Source organism: Callorhinus ursinus, unplaced genomic scaffold (genome assembly GCF_003265705.2).
Source record: "Callorhinus ursinus isolate GAN/ISIS: 27379988/994484 unplaced genomic scaffold, GSC_fseal_2.0 scaffold96, whole genome shotgun sequence".
Classification (NCBI taxonomy): Eukaryota; Metazoa; Chordata; class Mammalia; order Carnivora; family Otariidae; genus Callorhinus; species Callorhinus ursinus.
The window spans coordinates 1319616-1346452 of record NW_027397158.1 but is presented as its reverse complement, the minus strand read 5'-3'; the positions used below and the strand labels follow the sequence as shown (position 1 = coordinate 1346452).

The following is a 26837-nucleotide window of genomic DNA, read 5'->3' as shown; positions in this document are numbered from 1 at the left end:
ATAAGAAGGACAGCACAGCATCAGCCACCTAGAAGGATGGGGCCACTGGGTCAGATAGGACATTTGGCCCAGCCTCGGGCCACTGGTGACCTTCACTAAAGCAGCACTGAGGTTCAGCAGGAGGGTGAGGGCTGGCCCCCACCTGGAGAAAAGCTGTCCTACTGGAGGCAGCTGTGGGGCCCAGGGGACTCTGTGCCCCAGTGGTGGGGATGGCCAGCAGATGAATGGGCCACACCGAGCCCTCACCACAGCAATCTCTATACCATGAGAGAGAGAAGCAGCTCAAGAAGGTGGCCCAGAAACAATCCTGGGCATGAGGCAGAAGGCTACGGGGCCAGCACGCTGGGACATTCTGATTTCTCCTAGAACCCACAGCTCCAGTGCAGCTTGAGAACACGGAGGAGACCCCCAAGCAGGTGCCTGAGCAGGTCAGCCTGGCCCTCCAGCTTCCTGAACATGGCAGTGACAAGGACATGGAAAGTAAGTCAGCAGGCATGGACTTGCAGCACTGAACATCCTAGGGGGCCTTAAGGACCATGGGGGGGGCACCCATAGTGAAGAAGTGGGAGACTCAGCACCGCCCAAGGGGCAGCCAAGCACACCGTCCTAGAAAGGGTGGGGTGAACCACACCACACTTTTACAGACAAGGAACAAGCCTGAAGAGCAGACCCTCCCAAACTACCCAGGTCTGCCCCGGAGGGACTGGCCTTCCATTGCCGACAGCCCCTCCTTCCCTCCACGTAAAGCTGAGCTCACCCCTCGCCTCTCCACAGAGGAGATGTTGAGTAGGACGCAGCGGTCATGGAGGGGCAGCTGCTGAGCATGCTCCACATGGAGGATTGCTGGGCAGGCCACCACCCGTGCTCGGTGCAAGGGGCCAGCAGGGCCTTGCTGACCACACAGGGCACAGGGCCTGTCTGGTGAGACGGTGCAGAGACACTTCTACAGGACATTCTTACAGGGCATTTCACTTTTGGCACATGTTCCTTACACCAATTCAGATTCTGGCTCTACCTTCCCTCCTCTCTCTAACCCTTGGGGCTCTGTCCCTCCAGGGGCAGTTCTTCTAGGACCCAGTGGTTCAGACTGTGCTCCTGCATCAACCAGACCCCGAGGAAGGCAGGGTACTCGCTAAGGGTGAGCCAAGTGCCCAGGATGCCCCCTCTGAAGGCGCATCTCACCTGCAGACCTGCCTCAGGCTGCCCAAGGAGAGCTGCATCAAGAGCACCTGCATCAGAGGGCGTGGCGGCAAATAAAGCCGCAGCCCAGCAGGCCCCCCTCCGGGTGTGAGGCCTGAAGCAGGAGTCGGCCCTGGTGAGCAGCAGGAGGGCTGGTCTGTGAGTCGACGCAGCCAGTGAATGATTCTCTTAGTTAAGGTGGGGTTCAGAGTAAAGACACGCATGTCGCTGTTGCTTCACAAGTGAAACAAGCACACATTTCATCAGACGGTTTGTGTTATGTTAGCCCTTCCCAATATCAGACGTTTCATTTCATAAAACTCAGGAACTAGTGGGATGTGAATGAACTCTCCTGGGTCTCTTCTGAGGGAGAGATGCAAGGTGGCACCAGACTGGCCCCAGATGTCCCTGCAGTCTGCAGCGTTTGCAAACGTGAGGGAGGCAGGCTGGCTGGGGGAGGGGCAAAAGTGATTTTAGGTGATAAATAGGGAAAAAAAAAATCATTAACAGCCCCCAGGTGTGCCCAGTGAATCATGGTTTTTCGTTCCTGTTACATCTAGTATGGGTCCATGACAGCCCCTTTTGTTTAGTTTAGTAAGTTAGCCTTTGCTAAGATGACGGCCTTAGATCTGGAACCGGACCCATGAACTAGAACATGAATAGGAACTCATATCTTGCTGCTGTCCCCCCGTGAACCTCGAGCCTGGATTTTGTGTTTATAGTCCCTTTGCTCTGCTGCAAGGTGGGCAAAGGGGAGAAGGGCTCTCACTACATATCCACGTGTGCCTGAACAGCTGTAGGTTTCTCGTTGCAAGGTGAGTGTCTGGCTGTGCACAGCCTCCCCGATGTGTCCTCGCCCGCATCTGCAGTGAGCTGGTCAGTGCTGCTGCGTGCGGCCACAGCTCACTCACTCACTACTGAGCGTCTGGTCCGCGGGTGACTTCACCCCAGCCTCATCGGCTTGGCTCAGCAGGCCCCCGGGCCCTCAGCAGGACCCTCAGCAGGGCCGCTCTGCTCTTTTTACATACATCTTCTTGCACATGTGCGAGAATACAAATGCTAGGGCTTGGGATGCCTGAAAGCCCAAATCACAAGAGAACGCTAAGTTGTTTTCTAAGTGAGGACATCAGTTTACGGTCCCTCCAGCTGTGATCAAGAGACGTGGTTAATCCAGTCTCTCCAGACCTGATCTTGCCGGGTTTCCAGATCCTGCCAGCAGTATGGGTGTGAAGTGTGCCCCTTGGGATCTGGATTTGTGTCTTTTGGATGCTGATACGGTCAAGCATCTTTTCATTGGAATTGACCAAAGGCTCTGGGTCCACTGCTCTGTTGCACTGTTTGGACTTCCTGGAGCCAACACCAGGGGTTTCAACGGCACTATCTTTGGTGAGGCGAGGCTTGCTGTCCTGCAGTGCCCACCTGCTCACTCTGACCTCAGTGTTGCCTGCTCTTGGTCCTTTGCATTTCTATAAAAGTTTACAATCAGCTTGTCGAGTCCCATCAAAGTACTTGTTTGTACTTTACCTGGCCAAGTGTTTGAGGCCCTATATGCCTGAAAATGCTCTTAGTAGCTCTCCTATTTGAAGGGCAGTTGGAGTGGGTATAAAATTCGAGGTTCAGAGGTCCTCTACCTTCAGTTCTTCAAACACTTCCCGTTATCTTCTGTCCAGTGTTGCTGTCCATGGGTGTCAGTCTTGCTCTTGTTTCCTTGTAGGTTATCTGCTCACTTCCTCTGGAAGCTGTTAGACTTTCCTTTCTCACAGAAAGAAGGATCTCCAGAGAGCCCTAGACACCCAACGAGCACAATTAACACTCTTGACTGGCATTTCCTCATCAGGCAATTCTCCAGGTTAGGGCCACACCTTCGAGCTCCTAGGGGAAGCTCCTGGAGGAGGGTCCCCAAGATTGTAACCTGCCACCATGCGGATCTGGAGTGGACACTGAGGCTGTCAAAGAATTCTTTCTGTTTTCCCCAAATTCTCACCCCATCGGGGCTTTGGAACTCTCCTGGTTTTATCCCCTGGACACCGGAGAGAGGCAGGCAGTTTCCATCCTTGGGCAATAGCAGGCAAGGGCAGAGCTTAAGTCTCTGTACTCGGTAACTTATTGTCACATAGGAGCCACCCACTGCCACCACCCAGACTGCAGTCCTACCCCTGCCCCCACCCTATTCAAAACAGCCATCTCTCTGGGCTTGTTTTTTTGTTTTCTTGGTTTTTTTACTTTAATGGGGATGTGTGTCATGATAAACTCAGGATTCAGGGGGGCTGACTTCACAGGATGAGGCTATAGTGGGCAGTGCCCTGGTAGAAACCCCACTGCTTCAGGAACTGCAGGTTTCAGGCCTTAGCTGCCCAGGAATGGAACGAATTATCAGTCAGGCTCTGCAGCCTGGTGCCCCAGTTACAAAGAGTGAGTACTATTGGCACAGGCTCACAGGTTCTAAGTACCCCTGCACACTGCCATGTCCTGTAAGGTTGTCATAAAATATCTCCGGACAATTGTTTATAGTGTCTAAATTTCATGTCCTATTTGACACCCATTCTCAAACTTACTACAAAGCAATGGTAATCAGGTCAGTGAGATACTGGCACAAAGACTTACGATAAATGGAATAGAATTGAGAGTCAAAAAATAAACCCATACATCTGTGGTCAACTGATTTCAACAAGGGGCTAAGACCATTCAATGGAGGAAGGAACAGTCTTCAACCAGTGGTGCTGGGAACACTGGATATCCACATGCAAAAGAATGAAGTCAGATCCCTACCTCACATCATATACAAAATTAACTAAAAATAGATCAAATACCTAAACCTAAGAATTAAAACTATAAAACTCTTAGAAAAAAACAGACATAAATCTTCATGACCTTGGATTTGGCAAAAGATTTTAGATATGACATCAAAAGCATGAGCAACAAAAGACGAAAAAAAGACAGACTGGACTCCCTCAAAATGTAAAGCTTTTTGTGCTTCAAAGGATGCCATCAAGGAATGAGAAGGCAACCCACAGAATGACAGAAAATATTTGCAAATCATATACCTGAAAGACATTTGTATCTAAAATATATAAGGAACTCATATGACTGAATAAAAGGAAATAATCCAATTAAGAAATAGGCAAAGGATCTGAACACTTATTTCTCCAACGAAGATACACAAATGGCCAACAAGCCCATGAAAAAGATGACTGACATCATCAGTCATCAGGGAAATGCTAATCAAGGCCACAATGAGACGCCACTTCATAGTCACTAGGATGGCTGGAATGAAGAGATGCAACAAGCACAGTGAGGATGTGTAGAAGCTGGACCTCAAACACTGCTGGTGGGAATGCAGAGTGGTACAGCTGCTCTGGGGTAAAAAAACAGTCTGGTAGTTCCTCAAAGAATTAAACACAGAGTTATCATATGACCCAGAAAATCCCACTCCTAGGTATATACCCAAGAGAAATGAAAACAGATGCCCACACAGGGTCTTGTACATGAATGTTCGTAATAGCATTATGCACCATTGCCAAAAGATGGAAACAACCAAAATGTCCACTGGCTGAAGAATGGATAAACAAAATGTGATCTATCCACACGATGGATATTATCCGACCATATGAAGTCCTGACACAAACTACAAGATGAACCTTGAAAACATCATACTAAGTAAAGAAGCTAGTCACAAAGGGCTCCATATAATATTATTCCATTCATATGAGTCCAGAATAGGGAAATCTACAGCGACAGAACGTAGACCAGTGGTTGCTTGGGACTGAGGGTAGGGGTAGAGGTATGGGGGGTGACAGCTAAAGGGAAAATGATAAAAACATTCCAAAACTGATTACTGTGATGGATGTACATATCTTTGAATATGCTAAAAACTTAAAATGGGTGAATTATATGGTATGTATGTTATATCTCAATAAAGCGGTTTTTATTTATTTTTTTTTTTAAAGATTTTATTTATTTATTTGACAGAGACAGCAAGAGAGGGAACACAAGCAGGGGGAGCGGGAGAGGGAGAAGCAGGCTTCCCGCGGAGCAGGGAGCCCGATGCGGGGCTCGATCCCAGGACCCTGGGATCATGACCTGAGCCGAAGGCAGACGCTTAACGACTGAGCCACCCAGGCGCCCTCAATAAAGCGGTTTTTAAAATGTAATGTGCAGAACAGTGTCTAGGGTATCCACTTTGTGTAGGAAAGTGGGAAGGGAAATATGAATATACCTATTTTCTTATATTTAAAAAGAAATAAAACTAATAAAATGGTTATATGAGGAAGGAAAGCACAAGGAAGTAAAAGTATGGAGATGGATGCTAGACTTCTCCGAATGGATCTGTATAGTTTACATTTTAGAACCAAGAAAAAAAATTTTAATGACACACATAAAAAGCAAGACCTAAACATTGAAAGCAAACTGAAATAAACTCCTTTATCATGTTGATGGCATAACCACACAGGAAAAAGGTATTTCAAGTGATTTTAAAAACAGCTTTCTGACTATTCATTCCTAGAGGGATATATTCTAAGAAAAATTCTTATTACAAGAAGAACACCAAGAAATTTAAAGTGGCACTCAAAGCTCTTAATGCTAGTACTGGTAATATTTTTTTTAGAACTGTTACATGTACATTGTGGGATAATGAAAATAATTATATCAATGTCACCAAGATTTTCAGTGTAAAGAAATACAACATAAAATCAAGGAAGTTAAGGGGCACCTGGGAGGCTCATTCAGTTGAGCATCTGACTTCAGCTCAGGTCATGATCTCAGGGTCCTGGAATCAGGCCCTGAGTGGGGCCGCCCGCTGAGCAGGGAGTCTGCTTGTCCCTCTGCCCTTTCCCCACGCCACTCATTCTCTCTCTCTCAAATAAAATCTTTTTAAAAAATTAAAAATTTTTGAGAGGCTGCTGGGAAGGTGGCAGAGTAGGATGACCCTGGGCTCACCTCTTGCCACGTGGCCGCCTAGACAGCACCCATGTTGGCATAAATAACCCAGAAAGCAGCCCAAAAACTGGCAGAACAGACTCCACAGCCTGGCACAGACAAGAGGCCACAAAGAAGCAGATCCGCCACCTCCGATCACTCTCGGCAAGATCCCGTCAAAGCGGTGCCACAAGCCTGGCAGTGTGTGCGCAGTGCAGACAAGGTCAGCACCACTCCAAAGTGAGTCCTGCCCCAGGGAGAGCGGAAGATAACCACACACCCGTCTGACTGTGACCCCAGCAGTGGGCTGGGGGCAGGCAGCTGGTCTGACTGCAGGCCCCACCCACCAACAAAAGCTTCTCCGGGGACAACACAGGGAAAGTGCCTGCAGTTTGGTGCTACTGCATCTCTGGCAAACACCTAGTCTGACTCGACTCAAGCCCAAGACAGCCCCAGACAGGCCCAGTAACACCACGGGCACCAGACTCTGCCCTCAACATGCAAACAGTCATAGCAGGCTGGACTGAAGGCAAACACGTCCCAGCCACAACGGTAGGACACCCCTGGAGCAACACACATAGGAGACACCCCCTGAAGTACTATTTTCTGGTGAAAAGGAGACATTGCGCTGCAGAACCTCTTCTTCATAAAGCCACTACTTTTAAGTGTAGGAGACATAGCTGACTTTCCTAACACAGAGAAACAGACAACGCAAGAGACAGAATGAGGAGACAGAGGAGTATGTCCCAAATGAAAGAGTGGAACAAAATAAGAGCAGGAGACCTAAGTGAAATGGAGATAAGTAATATGTCTGATAGCGAATTTAAAGTAATGCTCATAAAGATACTTACTAGAATTGAGAAAGGAGTGCAGGACCTCCATGAGACCCTCCACCAAGAGATAGGAGACGAAAAAAAGACCAGTTAGAGCTACTGGACTCACTAAATGGAAATAAAAATAGACCACCTGGAATAAATAGCAAGCAAGAGGAAGCAGAAGAACAGATCAGCCGCCTGGAGGACAGAGTCGTGGAAAGTAATCAAGCCAAGCAGATGAGTGGGAAAAGAAATACACAAAAGAGAAGAGACCCAGGGAACTGAGTGACACTGTCAAGCGTAACGGTCGCATGGTGGGGATCCCAGAAGGAGGAGAGTGAGAAAAGGGGGCAGAAGATTTGTCTGAAGAAACAATAGCCAAAAACTTCTTGAATCTGGGGAAGGAAAGAAATCCAGATCCAGGAGGCACAGAGAGCCCCCAACACAACCAACCCAAAGCGGTCTGCACCAAGACACAAAGTAAATAAGGTGGCTGAAAGTAGTGAGAAAGAGAGAATTTTAAAAGCAGCCAAGAGAAAGGAAAGCAGTGACATACAAGGGAAACCCCATACGGCTATTGGTGGATTTTTCAGCAGAAACTGCAGGCCAGAAGGAACCAGCATGATAAATTCCAACTGCTAAAACAAAAAAATCTACAGCCAAGAATACTCCATCCAGCAAGGCTTTCATTCAGAATAGAAGGAGAGAGAGAGTTTCCCAGAAAAACAAAAGTTAAGGGAATTCATGACCAGGAGCAAAACCAGCCACGTCCCCATCATACACAATGCCATAGGCCAGGGGGTCCCCAATTCACAGTCCCGCCGCCCTCCTGCCCAAGTCAGCATGCACTGCCTGCCACCTGCTCAATGCCAAGTCAACACGCCTCCACCTCAGGTTACCAACGGCTCAAACTGACACTCTTTCCCTCAAATTCCAGCCCCTGTGCTCAAGTTTGTGCACAAAAGTGGGCATAATTATAACAGCAGAATGAAGCAACCCAAACAGTGACACTATTTCTGTGGACTATAGAATGGATAAAAAGAGTGTGCAAGGCTGAGAACATCTCCAACAAGCACATCAAAAAACAATACATACAGCATGATTCCAGTTAGGAAAAAAAAACAAACCTGGGAAGAATAAAACAAGATGAAATCAGAGAGAGAGACAAACCATAAGAGACTCTTATGCATAGGAAAGAAACTGAGGGTTGTTCGGGGAGGGGCTGGGGTAACTGGGTGATGGGCATGAAGGAGGGCACATGATGGAATGAGCACTGGGTGTTCTATGCAACTGATGACTCACTGAACTCTACCTCTGAAACTAATAATACACTATATGTTAATTAACTGAATTTAAATAAAAACAGGAAACCCCCCAAAAAATTAAAAAAATTTTTTAAAAATCAAGGAAGTTAAGTAAAAGTCCTGTGTTTCCCTTAACTATTTCTTTTTAAAGATTTTATTTATTTACCTGACAGAGAGAGAGAGAGAGAGCACAAGTAGGCAGAGCGGCAGGCAGAGGCAGAGGGAGAGGGAGAAGCAGGCTCTCGCTGAGCAGGGAGCCCAACGCAGGGCTCGATCCCAGGATCCCGGGATCACGACCCAAGCTGAAGGCAGCCACCCAACCTACTGAGCCACCCAGGAGCCCCTCCCTTAACTATTGATATAAGCGAACAATTTGTTTATTTTTATTTTTAAATCTAAGTTCCTGGGGCGCCTGGGTGGCTCAGTCGGTTAAGCGGCTGCCTTCGGCTCAGGTCATGATCCCAGGGTCCTGGGATCGAGCCCCATGTCAGGCTCCCTGCTCAGCAGAGAGCCTGCTTCTCCCTCTCCCTCTGCCTGCCACTCCGCCTACTTGTGCTCTCTATCTCTCTGTCAAATAAATAAATAAAATCTTTAAAAAAAAAAAAAATCTAAGTTCCTAGTTCTGTCTACTGAAAAGGCCTCAAGCACTGACACCCCAGGAGCAGTGAGCACCTTGGCCACCCAGACTGTGGGCTCTAGGTGCCCAACAAAAGGAACCAGAGGTCTTTGAGAAGTGGCTGATTCCAAGCCTGAAGAAGAATATGGACAAAACGTGCCCAGGACGTACTTGTAAAACAAGCAAACTTTTCAAAAACAACTGGGATTATGTCTAAAGGGCACAGGAGTCAACCTGGAAGGCTCCCACAGGCTGAGGATGAATAATTGGGGCATCGAAAAGACTAATGGCAGCAGCAGACTGACCCTCTTCAAATACATAAGAATCTATGAGTTCATGATGACGCTGAAAGAAAGCACAACGTGCTGGTCCCTAGAGCGGGCTGGGGACCAACGCTTACTTTGCAAGTGTACAAATCAAGGACAGGAATGAAGCATTTGTCTGGCCTTGCCTGGATGGACTATAATTCAGGGTGACCACGTGGTGGGCAAGGGAAAACAGGTCTTCATAGAAGACTTTCTGGCTAGAGAGAGAAGAGTGACAGGCTGGGTTAGATGCGGCCCTCGTGAGATGATGGATCTGCGACCTAGACTCAAGACCTCCATGGCCACTCGAGCCGTCTGGTGCAGAGCCCATCAGAATTTTCTCCTGGATTAATCAGGCTGCCAATGCTGAACCCGTGATCGGTCCTCATATCACTAAAGCTGGAACTGGAGACCTGTCATGCCTCCTGGAGTGGGTGAAGGGTGAAGCAGTCCTGCAAAGACCGCGTGAACCTGAATCCTATCAAGCCCCTCTCTCTGATTATTGGTTTACAGGAAATGTGGCGATGGGGGATGAGTTAATGCCACAAGAAAGCATAAAGTAAAATCCAGGAGGGGCATTCTGCAGGACAAATGACCTGGTTTCTCTAATAAATGCAGAGGGAAAAAAAATAAATAAAGAGGGGAGGAAGATAAAAAGTTACAGATTAAGAAACACATCAAACTACAACAGTGTGTCCTTATGAATCCTAATGAGATCAGACCAGCTGGAAATGAGGTTTTAAGATGATTGGGGAAACCTGAACAAGGACTGCAAATTCTTAGGGTACTAAGGAGCTACTGCTGATTTCCCAATAACAGCATTGTGCTTATATAAAAGTTTGTAAAGTCTGTACATATTAGACAGTTGCTGTATTTAAAGGTGAAATGGTTTCTGTGAACCGCTTTGAAATTCTTTAACAAGAGAAAGAGAGGGGCACAGAGAAATGGAAATGTTGACAGGCCTCCTTCTGGGGTCCTGGCAACTAACTGTTCATGGCTTGTCCGCAGACACCCCTGGGAACTGTTCAGAAAACCCCTGTCAGAACGGAGGCACCTGCGTGCCAGGTGTGGATACCCACAGCTGTGACTGCAACCCGGGATTCAAAGGCAGACGCTGTGAGCTCGGTGAGTCGGGGACCACTCCCTCCCATGGGGACCATCAGGGCTTCAAGACACTTGTCACAGCAGGCTATTCTGGGCCCACTGGGCCCAGGGTGGCTTTGCCACAAGGACCTCAAACCTCGAGGTGCCAGGACAGGGACCCAGCCTCAGTGCCCCAGACTTCCGAGTGCCCACGTAGGGATACTGAGAGGCAGTGAGCCACTCAGCCTCTCACTGCCCCAAAGCGCCAGGGTGAACGGTGCTGCCCAGACAAGTTCGGGGCGGGGGGGGGGGGTCTGGGGGCAGCCAGAAAGCGAAGGACATGGAGCGCCCCAGAACCAGAGGTGGGTACAGGGGGCTCTTTGGTTCAGGGGCCAGACGTGGTGGTAAGAGGGCAAAGAGCCACAGGCTTCCCTCCCTAAGAAGAATGTGGGACTGAAGATGGGAGGTGGGTGGACAGGAGCCCCCACCCCAGCTGCACCATCCCAACGCCTGTCAAGAGACTCCCGCCAGCCCTAAGGGAAAGCAGCCTGGGGGCTTCCGGGACTCAAGCAGCCCCCGAGGTTGCAGGAAGGGTGCCGTCCCAGGGTGCAGGAAGAGCGCTTTCTCAGCATGGCGTCCCTGTAAGCCCCTTTTCCTTTGTGCCGGCAGCCTGTAAAAAGGTGCCCCAGCCCTGCACTCGGCTCTTCTCAGAGACAAAGGCCGTGCCGGTCTGGGAAGGAGGTGCCTGTCACCACATGTAAGTTTCTTTCCTGCTTTCACCACATTTGTGGAAAGTTCCTGACTTCCAGAAGTGCCTTCACAAAGTCCAGCACACCCACGCTCATAAGCCCTGAGGAGCTCTAGGGGTCAGGGTCGCACGGGGGTTTGCACCCATTCCCTCCACGTGGCGAATCCGGAGGCACTGAGCCTGTGCAGGGAATGACAGTCTCCCGGCTCCTGAGCCCTGGGGCCTGCCTTTCCCTCGAGTGGCATCAGTCCCTCGCCACTGGATGGCAGGGCCATGGATACATCGATGCCAGGAGATGCCATTCCTATCCTCACTGCTTCAGAGCCCCCTGGAAAGATCAACAGCAGCACGGGGGAACTCAAGTCTCCGCCCTGCCGTGAAGTCAGGACATTCATGCCTGTTTCCCCATCTGTAAAATGGGCTGTAGAGGGAGAGCTTGCCTGGCTCACCTCATAGGACCTTTCCTGCTAACACTCTGTGACTCTGTGGTTCACACTTACAATCTATTCAGTCTGCAAATTCTTAAAAGCACCTACTGTGTGCCAGGCACAGCTCTAGACACTCAGCACATGCCAGTGAACAGAACCCGCCCACGCCCTGCCCTCGCGATCGTCACATTCCAGACAAGGGAAGCCGTGCACAAGGAGCAGGAGGATGTTATGTAGTGTTCTAGAAGGCGGTCAGGGCTGGGGAAAAGGAAGAGATGAAGAGTTGGGCCCAGGAGAGCCAGGGTTGGGGACAGGGAGAGGCCGGCTGCAGCATTAAACAGGGTGTCAAGGGAAGCCTCACGGAAACATGACATTGAACAGACATGGAGGGGGTGAGGGATATCTGAGGGAAGAACATTCCAGAAAGTCAAATTATCAGTTGCCAAGGCCCAAAATCAGGAGCATGTCTGCTTGTCTGAGGAGCAGCAAGTTGGGGCTGGAGGGGAGCAAGGGGGAGCGGTAGTCAGGCAGGGCAGGGGGAATCCAGCAGGGCTTTGGAGGCCCTTGTAAGGACTCTGGCATGTGTTTTTTTGAAATGGGGAGCTGCTGAGGGTGCCAAGCCGAGGAGTGAACTGCTCGATTACGTGTCTGAAGGTCGTTCTGGGTGGGATGCAGGGAAACCATGCAGAAGGCTTGATTTGAACTTGGACATGAAGCCCGACTTACCCCAGAGCAGGAAAACACAGGGCATCCTGATCTGCACTGGGCCCTGAGGATCCATGTGTACAGACCGTCTGAATCTGGGTTCTGTGGAATGGCAGCCCTAATCCGCAGTGCCCCCCGCCCTGTTCCAACTGTACCAGTGACCCCAGCACCCGCTAGTGACCTGCTAGGACCACCAAGTACCTGACAACAAGAGCCCCGGACCCATCAACAGCTTCCCATACTTTCACTCTAAACCATATGCGTCTGAACATCACGTTCTTGTATTCGGCTTTACATCGGACATCTCCAGTTTTTACTGGAGTGTCTACATCATTTACACGTTACTGTAATGACTGATGTGATTGGGTTTAAATGCACCATATTGCTGTGTGCTTTCTATGTGTCCCATCTGATTTTTCCTTTTTTTCTCTTTTCCTGCCTACTTTGGGATTAATTGTTCCTTAGGCTTCTAACTTGCCAGCACTGTTGGTTCCCTGGTTACACCTGTCTGGTCTAAGCCTCTAGTAGCTGCTGTGGGTTTGCAATATGCCCCTGCAAGCCCCATACCCGCTGGCTGTGCTCTCCCACCTCAGTGTCCCGGAAGGGCCCCTGCAGCAGTGGGCTCCATTTCCCCTCACACTCCCAGCTCTCCAAGCCGGACGCGCTACTCGCACATAGTCCATGACCCACACAGTATGGTATGTTTGACCTCAAAGACAACTATCCTTGTAAAAACTGCTGAGTGTCGAACGTCTTTTGTTCTTCCTTCCGTGTCTGCCATTCCCGGCACCTGGTATTCCTTGAGACCTGAGATGCCCTCGGGTGCCACTGGCCTTTGCCCCCAGAATTCACTGTGACATTTCATGTAGTGCAGGTCTGCCGGTGATGAATCCTCTCTGCTTTGGTCTGCGTGTAAAGGGTTCTATTTCACCTTCATTTCTGGAGGATCTGTTTGCCGAACATAGACTTCCTGGCTGGCAACTGTGTTCTTCCCCTCGGCGCCCGAGCGTGGCCGTTCCGGGTCTTCTGACTAGGTGTGGCTGTGCTCACTCTCAGCTACGAGCGCACGCCTGGCCCCACGACTGCTCTGACATCTCCCCTTCGCTACTGTTGTTGGGAAACTAACTGTGGTGTGCCGTGCCGCGGCCGTGTGTGTGTGTGTCTGCTCACAAGAGCTTGTTAAGCTTCTATCTCTGGGGTCTTGACTTTCACCAAATCTGGAAAATGGGGGCCATTAGTTCTTCAGGTGTTTTTCCCGTCTGTCTGCTTCTCTCCTCTCCTGCAACTCCAGTCACACAGGTGTCAGACTGACACCGTCCTTCTACTTCGCTGTGCCTTGATTCCACAGCTGGGCCTCTGCGTTCCATGGTCTGTCCTCGGCACTGTCGTTAGAAACCTGCCACTCAGCCCATTCAGCGAGACCTTCACTTCACACTCTGGTTCCTCTCATCTCTAGAAATCCCATCTAGTTCTTTCTTGGACCCTCTGTTTCTCTTCTCATCACTGAACAGGTGGGAGCAAATTTGTAGCACATGTTTTAAGGGTCTTGTCTGCTGTTCCTGCCATTCCTCTCACCTCTGGGTGTCTTTCTACTCAATTATTGTTTGCTGCTTATGGGTCACATTTTCTTGATGCTTTGTACGAGCCTTTGAATATCTTGTCATTTTTTTTTGTTGGATGCTGGACATTTTAACCTTTGGGTCCTGAATGCTAAGTTTTGTGTTTATTTCCCAGAATGTTTAGTTTTGTCTACAAGGCGGTTAATTTTAGTCTGAGCCTTTGGAAGCCTCTTTTAGGGTGGTTTAACCTTTATTCTGGGTTAATTTTGCCCTACTTCTAAGCCATGGCCTTCCTGGAGTTTCTGTTTCACGAACGGACTGCAGGAGCTCTGCTGTTCAGCTTCTCGGTAGTTCTCCTTGCCCAGCCTCACAGGGTTCTACCTATGCACGCACAGCTTCATCTTCAGGGGAATCCCTGTCCCAGCCTCAGGAGCTGTTCCTCTGCATAGCTCCCTCCTCCCCAGCACCCCACAGACTCCAGCTGCCTCTGCCTCCTCAATTCAGTGTGACCCCAGCTTGGCTTCTACCCCACCCCCTCCCCCTCCCACCACCCTGCAATGTAATCCAAAAAGTGCTTCTGGACCGAATTCTAGGGAGATCACAGAGCTCATTTCATGTTTCCTTTCTCTCAAGAATCACAGTCTTGCACTGCTTTCTAACATCTGAAAAGAACTGCTTTTCATATTTTGTCCAATTCTCTGGTTGTTCATATTGGGGGTTAATTCCAGATCCAGTCACTGCCTGATGGCCAAAAGTGGAAGTCTCACCAAAGGCTTAAATCCCAAGGGCTCTCCCACACTGAGCATGAGTTGGAGCTTTGCCCATCAAACTCCCTGGATCTCTCTTTTCAACAGCTCTGACATTTGAGAGCTTTAACAAGAACAAAAACACTTTCCTATTCCACTACCATCTACAAATTTGTGAGAGAGGTAGTATGAGTGACTCCCATTGCACACAAAACTGAGGTCTAAGCTCCAGAGACATGCTCAAAGTGGACTAGTTAATAAATGGGAGGCAGGGCTAGAAGTCAACACTGCCCACATTGAACACCTGCGTCTCCAGGGCTCTCAAACTTCTCTAAGAACTACTCATAGGACCCAGGAGTGAGCTTGTACTGTCTCAAGTCCAGCACCGACCGGACTGCCTCAAGCAGAACATGTCCTTGAAATTTCTTATTTTATCTCTTAATATCACAATATTTTGTCCACACTCCTCAAAATGTACACTTAAAATGGATGTATCTTATGTAAATCATACCTAAGTTATTTTTTTTAAATTATAGGACTTTTATGTTGGACATTTTAACACATCCCTATGAGGTAAAGTTTTATTAAGAAAATAATGGCCTTTCCCTCAAACACCTGCACAGTGACCTGTGGGTGCGCGTAGCCTAGCTGAAGCAGCTGGGCAACATTCTGCTCTAGTTTCTGGCTTTACACAACTTTCTTGTGACACAGGTACAAGAGAGTCTACAAAGTGCACCAGGACATCTGCTTCAAAGAGAGCTGTGAAAGCACAAGCATCAAGAAAACCCCAAACAGGTGCCATCTCAGGGAGGAGGCCCACACTGTGTCCTGCCTGTAGTTCACAGGGTAACGGGGCAAGTGTGGCCCTGGGGACTGAACACTGGGGGGCGCCACAGTCCTGTGGGCCAAGCCAGGCTGTCTTGTCTAAACGTGCAGCCCCGCACAACAGGGCTCCACTTAGAAACTGTGTGCACATACGTGTACACATGAACACGTACAGATCAGTATAGCTGGGTATGGTGGGTGCTGAGGGAGATCACACACTGTGGGTGCTGGGGGATCACATGGTGGGTGTCAGGGGTTCACATGGTAGGTGCTGGGGGGGTCACATAGTGGGTGCTGTGGGGGTCACACAGTGTGCTGGGGGAGATCACACAGTGTGCCGGGGGGAGATCACATGGTGGGTGCTAGGGGTTCACACAGTGGGTGCTGGGGGGGTCACATGGTGGGTGCTGGGGGGTGACATGGGGGGTGCTGGGGGGGGAGATCACATGGTGGGTGTTGGGGAGATCACACAGTGGGTGCTGGGAGGGGATCATATGGGTACTGGGGGGTCATATCGTGGGTGCTGGCGGGGTCACACGGTAGGTGTTGGGGGGTCACATGGTGGGTGCTGGGGAGATCTGCGGGAGGGGTCACACGGTGGGTGCTGGGAGGGGATCATAGTGGGTGCTGGGGGGGTCACACAGTGGGTACTGGGGATCACTCCGGTACTAGAATGGAAGCATGGAACATTACTGACAGACGCAACTATGTAACTATAAATATGGTAAATCTCTACTTTTTATTCACTCACAGCCAGGTTCTTTCTCCAAAGGGCTCAAGGGAGTCACAGGAATCACATAATGTGCTGCATGAATGCGTTAGGTGCCTTCCCAACAGCGGAGCCCTCACCCCAGCCACTCCGCAGACCCATCAGTAGCCACACCCCCTAGGGCTTGCATTACTGAGTGTCAGGGAATGCAATTCAACATCTGCTTGACCAAGCACTGTACCTGTCCCCTCCACTTTCCTTCTTCTACACCCTGCTTTCCCTCCTCATGACTCACAGCCAGCCAAGGGGGTGCACACAGACTAAACTGCTAATCCCTGCATCAGTGTCTCACTGACGGTGTTCCCCAAAATGGAGTACATGTGAGGCAAAGACAGGACATCAGCAGGCAGCCTGGGTTCCAGGTACACCTTCTTTTTCATAAACCACCTTTCTCTATTTCAGGAAACACAGTAACAGTCCAACACTGAAGAAATCTTAGGGTACAGGTACGTTCCCCACCATGGCTGGCAGAGCTGTGGGAAAGCTAGAGCGGCTGTCCCAGCATGTGGCCTCTGGGAGAGCTGCTGTCTACTTGGGGAGCTCAGCTGTGCCCTCTTTATTACAAATTCCCAGGCCAGGAGTTTCATAATTCCCTGAGGGGGTTAAAATGGGAGAGAAAAAAATACCTAAGGCCTCCCAACAGACATAAACCAGGTACACATGCATCTCTAGGTGGAAATGAGGCTGTCTGGGGGTGAGGACGAACCCCACTCACCTCAAGCAAACGGAGAAACCCCTTTCCCCTCAGCAGCAACAGCTGGGGTGGGGGCAGGGCTGAGCACTCAGGGAGGTGGGACCTAGAAGGGCTGCTGGAAGGGGTGGCAGCAGGGGAGGAGGGGGGAGGGGAGGACGTCGGGAGGGGCCCGGGATGCCCGTACGTAGGAGTGCAGGGGTTCAAGGGAGGGCCTCCCAGGCCCTGAGAACTGCAACCTGCTGAAAGAAAAAATGGGGTGTAGGGCCTTGATCACATAAGTCTGGGGAAATCCTGAAGACTCTCCCACTGGGGAATTCCCAGTGGACACAGGAATCCTAAGCATTCGGAATCCTAGAATCCTGATTCTATTCCTGCTTAACCTGGCATTTCCCAAAGTCTTCTGGCAACTCAACACCATCCAACCCTCACTCTCCCCACTCTGTCAAAGCCTTCACCACAGTCGGGGAGATATTGGGTTGAACCATGGCGATCCATCTACAACCCATACTCAGTCTCACACTGAGCGCAGTTTCTTGTCGACAAGATGTCACCGGGAACGAAGCAGGAATTTAGCTGGCCTAGGGCAGCTTACTCCTGTCACTCCATAAATGAGCCTCAAAGTCCACATTCCTGGTGTTGAGAGGACAGTGAGGCACCCTGGGGGACAAGCAGCTTCGGGAATAGGCTACACTGTCTTATGGGGCTGAGGAAACGAAAGAGAAATGTTACTCAGAACCTTTACAAACAAGCCGAAGCAAAGGAGCTTCACAGGTGTAGACTGACACCACAGGAAGAACGTCCGCACCAGCCAAGCCGGGAAGGCCAAGGCTGGGATCCGCAGGGCGTGGCCTTGGCAGCCATCCCCGGGCAGCCTTTTCCAGAAGCCTCTGCGTTCAGCCCGTCTCCTCACAAGCATTACTTCCCCTCCCTCACATCTCATGCTCCCAAGGCACACAAATCCAAAACATGCTCCACAGCTCAGAAACAATTCACTACTAGGACTAAGAACCCACAAACATAATCTGGGTTTGAAATATTTACATCACACTAAGTCACCTGAAACAGCAAAACCTTTTCTTTTAAACTCAGCAAATCCATTTCTATAAAAACAAATCAGAAACCCTCAACTATCAAATACTAGCTTTTAGAATACCCATTCTTGAAACAATGGAGAAAACGCAAATAAACAGGAATCATCTCAACCCAGAGCAACAGGGGGCAGTCCAGGTCTTCAGAGGAAGGACCCAAGGGCATGGCCAAACGGAGGGGGCAGCCTGCAGCTTTCAGCTCTAACCGCTGCAAGGCTCCCCGAACGTCCCTGGCGCTGGGCCACGTGGCCCATGCTCTCAGCACACCTCCCCCCACCCACGGCCATGCTGGGGGCAGGGACACTGGGTCCTCTGGGGGCAGGGACAGAGGGCTGCTGAGAGAGACAGGAAACTGCATTTTAAAGAGGAATGGGTGTCACTCTCCTCTTCCCCACTCTCTTTTCTCTTCAAGGGATTCAGGACGTTCTTGTTACACTCCACCGACCTCACGAGCTCCTAAAGCCCAGGAAGGCAGGGTCCAAAATTGGATTGAAAGGACACCCTGAAAGACCACGTCCTGGCTCGAATCCGTCCCCTCTGCGGCTTCCCTTCTCCGGCCTCCAGAAGACAGAAGGCCAGGCCGAGCAGCCTCCAGCCCACCTCCCCTGTGGGCTGTGCCAGGGAGACCCTCTGGGCCAAATCACCTCCCAGTCCTGCGATGCATGGGACAGCCTGCGCCGTAGCCCTGGCTACTGTCTCCTACAGGGACAGTCTGCACCGCGGCCGGGGAGCAACCATGGCGTTCGCAGGGGGCCCTGGATGAGCGAGGCTGCCAGCCAGCAAGGCTCCTGCAATATCCAGGAACCAGTTCTCAGATTCCAAAGTCGGAGGGCAATTTTCCCCCTGAGACCTAACAGTCAAACTGAGGAGGAACTGCTCTCCGGCTTCCACTGCAGAGACAGCAGTGCCAGGAAGGGTCGGGGGTGAGGCCAGACGGAAAGGGGAAGCAGAGTTCTAGGCGCCCCGCCCTGCTCTCCTCCAGCAAATTCTTTGTGCTGATATGTGGCAGACTAGCGCCCCATCACATGGACCAGTAGATTATGAAAGAGAAAATGTTCATTCATACTAAGATGGAGTTCAGATACTTTCAGTCTTCAACTTTTTCTCAGTGACTATTTCTGGTTTTGTGGACCAACCGGTCTCTGTGGGAACTACTCAGCTCAGCGCTGGTGGCCCAACCACAGCCACAGACACATGACCAGAGCATTTACCAAACGAGGGGGCAAGTCCCACGGCCACCCTTGGCCAAGCCCTGGTCTATCAAGTCACCCAGACCTCAGCCTTATGTAGAGAAAGCCACCCCCCACCGATGACAAGTCACACCACGGCACCAAAGAGCCCCGAGCCTCACAGAAGCATGATGTGGCCCCCCCCCCCAGCATGCACAGAGCCCGAACAGCACGGAAATGGATAACCGGGGCAGGCCAGACCCGACCCACCTCAGGATCCCCTTCAGTCCACGACTCGAGCAGGACTGTTCTAGGCTGTTGGCTAGCATGGTTTTTCCCACATCTCCCTCTTCAGCAGCAGAAGGCGGCACTGGCTTGCCGCAGGTGCTTCCCAGCGCGCTTCTGAACTGCTCTGCCTTCTCCCTGCGGAAGCGGCGCAAGCCAAGCAAGCCAACCTCACCTCGTGTCAGTGGAGCATCTTAGTAGCTGACCCAAACTGGAACTCAAGCCCCTGGGCATCTGCCACTGACTCTGTCCCGAGTCAGCACTAAGCCAGAGAGGGCTCCTTCTTCTCATCTTTTATAAAAACATAGTTTGAAGAGTTAGAGTATATTTTAGGCTTTTTATTTTTATTAAAATTTTGTGTGCATATGTCTGTGTATTACACGATTTGTTTTCAGAGAGGAGGAACTGTCATTTCAAGAAGTCTCTACTGTACCCCAGAGTGCCCCCGGCATCCCAGGCCCACCCGGGGAAGACAGCCCCTCAAGTCAGGGGCTCCAGCACTGGGCAAGTCAGGAGAGAACCCCGGCCATGCACACGTACTGCTGACTCCTGCTGTGCCGCCAGCACTGGTCACTGTGCGTCTACGTAAGCTACAGCATCGCTAGCGAATGGCAAGATCAAGTGATATCACTGGAAAAGTAGATGAAACTCTCTACTATGATGTTAATAACCTCAAGCCCCTCAGCCATGAGGTGAACACTAGTGTGTTCCCGTTTTTAACTTAGAAACATTTGTTTCTACAAGAAACAGTCTACTGAATCCTGAGCTTGGTGCTGTGTTGTCTTATGATGAACCCCTCTGGATGTTTTACAAATTATAGATATCTAGTAAAAAGACTTCCTGAGGCAAAGGAATTACAATTCATTCTGGAAACATTCTAAATGAGACACTGCTTTTTTCACACATTCCTTTCATAAAACTCCGGCATCTTCCTCACACATACACTCAAACACCACCCAAAAATATTAATAATAATGTAATCAAAATTCTCAGGTGCATAAAAATTTATTTCTGTAGCAAAATGAAAGGAGCAATCATGAGTTGCTAAATTAGACATTCAATCATGCAAATTTATAATTCTCCTTAGTCCCCCCAACTGGACACAAGAACCCATCTGAAGTTCCAGGGAAAGTGCCAGTCACCTGGGATGCCACAAAATGAAGAGTAAATGAAAGACTGAAATGCCTTTGTTTTCAATAATTTTGCCCACGGCCAAAAAACCAGTAAAGACAAAGACTTCCTTCCCATTGCATGTGGGCTGACACAGAGGCGGAGGAGGAGACCTGTGCCAACCCCACTGCTCTCCCACCAGCAAATCCAACAGGCACCTCCCTCAGCCAGGACTCCTCCCGCTGGACATCTCACTCGGATGCACAGGGATTCACTGAGCTACTTTTCTTTTGCAGAAAATGTCTTTCTCTTTACTGTCATGCTCAAACATGAGCCCAGAGGAAACAAAAGCATCTGCACCTCAGTGCTGAGTCCCCACAGTAAACACAGCTCAAACCTACCAGCAGCACTTCAGTGCACACGGGAAAGGAACTTAAAAACTCAGCTATTTACTTTCTTTTAAATAAAAGAAATATAAGCAATGTAGGCCTGCTTCCAACCTGACGTTCTCGTGAACCAAGGCCTTCGGGCAGTTCCTCAGCCTCTGCACTGGTGACAATTCAGGCTGCATCGTTCTGCTTGAGGCCATCCTGTACACAGCAGGATGGCTCACGGCAGCCCAGCCACCAGCCGCTGGATCCCCACGGTGCCCTCCCTCGGTCCTAAGAACCAAAAATGTCCTCATATGTTGCTGGATGTTCCCTGGGGTCAAGATCACTCCAGGTGGGAGCTGCTGCCTGACAGGATTCTTACACAGTCTCTGTGGGAAAAATCAGGCCAAGCAGTTTTACCTAGTTGTTAAAATGCTGCCGAGACCTGGACTTTGGTTACATCACCAAAAATGCTTTCTGTATCATCAACCATGTGTCAGCTCCCTACAAGGAAGGGATACACAGGACGTTCTGGGGTGCACCAGTACTCCCTCACAGAGCCCACGCCATGAGGGCTGGGCCTCTACCTCAGAGATGACTAATTCAAATTCCACCCCGACCCGACTTTTTAAGTCACCCCTCCGGCCCCCTGGGTTCCCCAAGGGGACTCCCACAACCACAGTGTCCCGGGAGCCCCCTGAATGACACCAGGCCCCACCCCGCTCACAGACCCTGCACAAGGGCTCGTCTCCTCTGGTCTCAGAAGCCACAACCATGAGATGCCCCCAGCCCCCTCCTGTTCTGGCATGCTCCAGGGCAGCACCCACTGACCACCAGAGACCGCGGGCCCGCAGACGGCCCGCCAGCCAGGAGCTGGCGTGAAAGCCGACATCCCTGAAAGGTCAGAGCCAGGGCCCATTCCTCACAGAAAGAAAAGTCCCCCAACACTAGGCTGGCTTTAAGCAGCTCTGCAAAATGAAACCATCACTAAACACCTTCCTTGACAATGCTGTACACTGAAAGCAGTATTTGTGGATTAAAAACACGAGTGTTTTTGTGGAAAACCTGCTACTTGTTTTCATAAAATAAAGTGCTGTGATGTACTAAAACCTCCGTGCCTGCTCATAGTTTTATCTTTATCACTACAAGGAAATGTAAAATGACTCCTGAACCAGAGGAAGGAACCCGATTCCCCACTCACTGTCACGGAGTTGTCACACATCAACAGAGAAAAACCAAAACCAAATGCTGAGGTGTTGAGTCCCCTGATTCTAACAGCTCAGAGTCTGTCTTCCATGCAGGAGGGAAGAGGGCCCTCCCCACAGAGACCTGACAACAGATCAAACTAACGCAGCTCCTATTTAGTCTGACCCACCTCTCAGGTGATTTATAATAATGTTTCATCAGAAGACCAGTTTTTAGAAGGAAAAATAACCTGAGAAGATCCAAGCGAAGCTGTCAAAAGCTTTGAGAAAATTATAACATTCTTTGATATCTGTGGGCTCTTCATTCCGGTCCTTCCGTCACTCCTCCTCCTCATCCTCAGCCTCCTCGTCCAGACTTAAGCTTTTGTTGTCAGGCATGTGGCTCTCCGACCCCTCCTCCTCCTCCCGAGCAAAGAGCTTCTTGAAAACTTCAAACTCCTCAGCGGAAGAACAGGCTGTCCTGGCCAGAAACTCAGCTTCTGAGACTCTGAGAATGTCCTTAAGTAAAGGGTTGGGGACCTGTGTCTGACCCTTCTTATCGGGGGTTTGGTACCGTCCTAGGCGCTCGAGGAACACATGTCTCTGCTTGATCTTGGTTATGGAGTACTGCAGGAAGTCAGTCCGCACCACGTCCGCGTGTTTAACCCCCATCCTAAAATAGGCATACTGGAGACACAGACACAGTTAGGGGTCCCAGGCACAGTAACCTACAACCTGTCCTGCCACAGTCTGTAATCAACGCAAGCTGCCCAAAAGCACTCACAAAGAATCGCCCAACTAGCCAGGACACTCTATGATGCCCAGCATTTGTGTGATGGCTGACAGTTTTCAAAGCATTTTCAAATTCACGTTGAGAAAAATTTAGCAGAAAATAAAGGGGCAAGAGGGATGTGAGTGTGGAAAAGAATAGGCAAAAAATTCAGCAAACATCTAGCAATTTGACTTCAGTTGTAATAACTGATACCCAAGTTAGGACAACTGTCACAATTACATTTCCAAAATCAATATGCAGAACAGGTTCTAAAGAAAGGAAGATTTTTAGCTCTTCTTAAATTAGGTATTTCAAGCAGAGGCCCCATTTGGAGCCCAGGAATGGGACCGGGTCATTCATTATTAACAGCAGAAAACTTGCAGGATAGGCTTTCTGTGAAGAAGTGAAAAACCAGAGCCAGACTCTGGCTGGCGCGTGCAAAGAGGATCTAAGCCTCGCGCCTCGCCCACTATAGCTCTCAGGGTGCCTGTGGCCTCTCATCCATGGAGCTGACCTTCACTACAAAGAACATGTTGTTACTTCCCAAATCCCCCACCAGTCATCCTCACCTGGAATTTGTATTCCAGTTCACCGGGGTCCTCCTGAAGAACACAGGGGCATCTGTGCAAAATCCTGGCCACCTGTTGTACCGTGAAAAGACATTTCTCCTTGAGAACACCAACAATGCTGTCAATGTCCCTCTGATGCATGGTGAGGATTTGAGGGCAACAGAGAAGCACCGTCTTTAGTTTCCCTGCAGAACATAAGAAAAGGCAAGTACACAACTTCAGGACATTCCAGAAAGCCAAGGAGCTTGGCACACCCACGCCAGCACTGAATAAATGAATGAGGATGCGCTCCTCCACGTGAGGGCCAGCTTCCGATGCCTGCCCGGGGGCATGTGGCAGTGGAAGGGGCCAGAATGACTATCTCCGCTGACCCTCTCCCTGGTATAAAAAGGAGGCCTCTTGCTGGCCTGCCAGCTGAACGGCATAAACCTCATATTCTAGGCTTCCTCCTCTTGCCCTCTTCATCTAAAGAATTTCCCAGGGGATCTACCGGAAAGATCAGACAGTAGGATGAGACACTAGCTTCCCCCATATTGGGGCTGTGGGCTGACATTTCCTTCCACAACAAAATAGTCATTGAAGCATCCACAACCAACCTTCCTAAGATCTGGAAGCCTAAACTCGATGAGAAGGAGTTCCATGATAATAATTATTAACAGAATAATGACGAGAATACTCATGAGGCACAGCCACAAACAACGATGTCCTAGTTAGTGGGGTGACCATATCTCTTACCCACATTAGGGCAATACTGAGCGAAAGAGGCCCTATTAATAAACGCATTAGGGTAACTGAAACAACTGAAGGGAAATTGGGGCCTATGGTCTTCCCATGGATAGCTGGGCAAAATTCAGTACCTGGAAACTTAAAATCATTTATTTAAACTGGTATTCACACACACACACACACACACACACACACACACACACAAAACCGGTATTAACAATATTCCTAACAGTTGAGCTACTCATTGTCTTACTAAAATGTGTCTAGAATGACTTCCAGGAGTTTAGACTTTCCCTCTGCAGCAGAAGGCTTTGCTCAGTTTCGTAACATATAATCATAGCACATAAAGTATTAAGTTTAGCCTTTTAGATTACACTGCAACAAGGCTAACTTCTTCCTCATCTTCTGGAGAAGAAGGCCCACAGGGAGCCTCTGAAATTGATCCCCAAACAACAGTATCTCCCCCTGAACAATATCTTACCAGTAAGAGTCAAAAATGAAAAGGAAAAAAAAAATAGTGGCCCTCCTGTGGTCAGCGTGCGTAAAGATCCCTGGGACCCTCATGGGCTCCCACCCCCTTCTCCTAATGGCCCACCCAGGGATCCAGTGAAATCCTAGAATCTTCGAGATGTGGATCCTGCTGGGGGGAACAGTCACTTCCCCGTTTCCTAGGAGTCTGGGACCATCTCGGGTTCCACTGGAACCCATGTCTTTACAAGGGACTGTGTAGTAAGCCTTTGGCTTTGTCGTACGGACACCACCGAGCTAAGGTAAATGTCAAAGACCGCGTAAGTACGCGAATGTTACTACCACACACTGACCTCTGTCTGCTGAGCACGAGCACATACCACAAGCTCACCACCCACTGTTCCAGACGCTAGAGCCCCCAGAGTGAGCAAACCAGACAAGTCCCCCCTTCCCTCCTGCAGTGCCATCAGCAGAGGTCACTGCTTCTCACCTCCAAGCCAAACCACACGTTACTCTCGAGAACTTTCCCCAGAAGCCTCCCCTAGCCCACCCGACCTGGGCTACTCGCACCCCAACCCCGACTCCTCAGCGCTGGACATGAAATCAGGGCCTTCTTGTACCTTCTCCAAGACCAAGCTTTCGCAGGCAACTGGAGCGCTTCCTCACGTGCATTAGAGGCAGTTTCAACAACTGAGGACTTTTTTTCAAGGCCACGTACACAGGCTCTGGGTTCAAACCCAAGAGTAGTAATTCTGTAATGATGTCCAACAACTGTTGAGGGTGCGGACTTGGCCACAGACGGAGCAATTCGTTAACGTGGACATCACTGAAACCCATGTCCAGGAGGGAAGTGATGACCTTCTCTTGCTCCAGGAACCCTGGAGCCAAAGGAGTCCTCTGCTTCTCATGGGGGCACCGAGTGAGGCTCGTCCCGCGCTCTGCTTCCTGCATGTACCTTCTGGATTCCACGCGGGATAACTTCTCGAGGCCCCCTCCATCGGAGGCTGTGGTCGGCGTACACAACAAAGATGCAGACGTCCTTTGCTGTTCTCCACGACGGGTCTGCCTAGCAATGCGGGCCCAGGGGAGGCGGACCAGGCGGTGCCAGTCGCAGACCTGTAAGACACAGCACCAAAAGGGGATCAGCTCCTCACCACTCCAGTGCAGAGGACACCCCGGAACTCTGGAGCCTGGGGCCAGGTTGTTTCGTGTCTTGGTCCCACACAAGCATAGCAGGCTTCGTAACCACCTGCCAACGCCGACCTGAGCGTGAAAGGCCTGCGGGGGAGACAGTTTGCACACAGAGAGCAGAGCCGAGCGAGTCCCTACCCGCTCGTGCCGCCCTAACGGAGGGGGCAGGGCACGGGGAGCCGGAGGGAACTGTCCCGCGGCCAGCCCGGAAAGTGGGCCCGGGTGTGGGCGCGTCTCCTCCCTCCACCCTCCAAGGAGCGCTGCCCGGGGGGCTGCGGGTGGAACTGAAAGCAGACGCGCGCGAAGAGAGACGCCAGGGCGCAGCCGTGCGCCGCTGCCGGCTCACGAAGCTCGGGGCCCGGCCTGCGCGCAGCGGGGAGGCTTCCGCGCGAGGAACGTGTCCACGGGGCAGCGCCGCTTCCCGCAGACGCCGGCGCCCCCGCGGGGGGCAGCGCGGCGGCCGCGCTCGCGAAGCCGGCTGTCTTCCTGAGATCGGGGCCTCCGAGGAGCCCGCCCTCTCGCCCGCTAGCCCGCGCGCAACAGCGGGCAGCAACCCCCGGCCGGCCGCGGGGCGCCAGCCGGTTCCCAGCCGGCAGCCCGGGGCCTCGCGCGAGTGCGCACACGGCTGGGCCGAAGGCCATGGCCCGCGCGCTGCGCGCCCTCCCGCCCCCGCCCCGTCGGCGCGCCCGCCGCTCCCTCCGTGCGGCTGGCGGCGAGACGAGCCCCGGCGCCGAGCGCCCTCACCTGCCGGCCGAGCGCCGCCATGGCGAGGCGGCGGCGAGCGCGGCGCCGGAAGTGGGGCGGCGCCGGAAGTGGGCCGTCGCCGTCCGCACTTCCGGCCGCGCCGCGGCAACCGCGGGAGCGCGGCAGGCGCGTTCCGCCGCGGCTCCGGTGCCGCCCGGCCTCGCCGCTCTGCGGGGGCCCCCGGCCGGCGCAGCTAGTGCGCAGCCCCTGCGCACGCATCCGCTCCCCACCGCTGCCGGCGGCCTGGCCGCTCCGCGACGAGCGCGGGGGCGCGGGCGCCCTCCCGACTCGCGGGCTCCGCCCCCTGGCGGAGACGCGGGGTAGCGCGCCGGCCTCGGCTCCACACCTGGGCTCGAGTCCGAAACCTGCGGAGCGTACCGGCCCCGCCGCGCGCCGCCGGCCCCGGGGCTGGGCGCCAAGGCAGCTCATGCTGCGAACGCGCCGTGTCCAAGACAAGGTCGGTTGTG

At 51.3% G+C, this 26837-nt stretch overlaps 2 protein-coding genes across 3 annotated transcripts in view; one reads left to right on the top strand and one right to left on the bottom strand.

Annotated features, from left to right (window-relative positions):
• Positions 1-20076, top strand: part of SNED1 (sushi, nidogen and EGF like domains 1) — an 84458-nt gene extending 64382 nt beyond the window's left edge. Inside the window, exons 26-31 of the mRNA XM_025888522.2 lie at positions 367-480; positions 10145-10261; positions 10889-10976; positions 15117-15200; positions 16402-16445; positions 18194-20076. Of these exons, the coding sequence (XP_025744307.1) occupies positions 367-480; positions 10145-10261; positions 10889-10976; positions 15117-15200; positions 16402-16438 (440 nt within the window). The 3' untranslated portion in view covers positions 16439-16445; positions 18194-20076. The remainder of the gene's footprint in view (positions 1-366; positions 481-10144; positions 10262-10888; positions 10977-15116; positions 15201-16401; positions 16446-18193) is intronic.
• A 145-nt stretch (positions 20077-20221) lies between these two features.
• Positions 20222-26412, bottom strand: MTERF4 (mitochondrial transcription termination factor 4). 2 transcript variants are annotated; one of them, XM_025888540.2, is made up of 4 exons: positions 26371-26412; positions 25056-25551; positions 23242-23426; positions 20222-22587 (listed from the first exon to the last, which is right to left on the bottom strand). In XM_025888540.2, the coding sequence occupies exons 1-4, from the start codon at positions 26389-26391 to the stop codon at positions 22240-22242; spliced, it is 1050 nt and encodes a 349-aa protein (XP_025744325.1). In that variant the 5' UTR covers positions 26392-26412; the 3' UTR covers positions 20222-22239. The 2 variants fall into 2 exon arrangements, with proteins under 2 accessions (XP_025744325.1, XP_025744315.1); XM_025888530.2 differs by having other exon boundaries at positions 25056-25713; positions 26371-26405.
• Between the last annotated feature and the right edge of the window lie 425 nt (positions 26413-26837).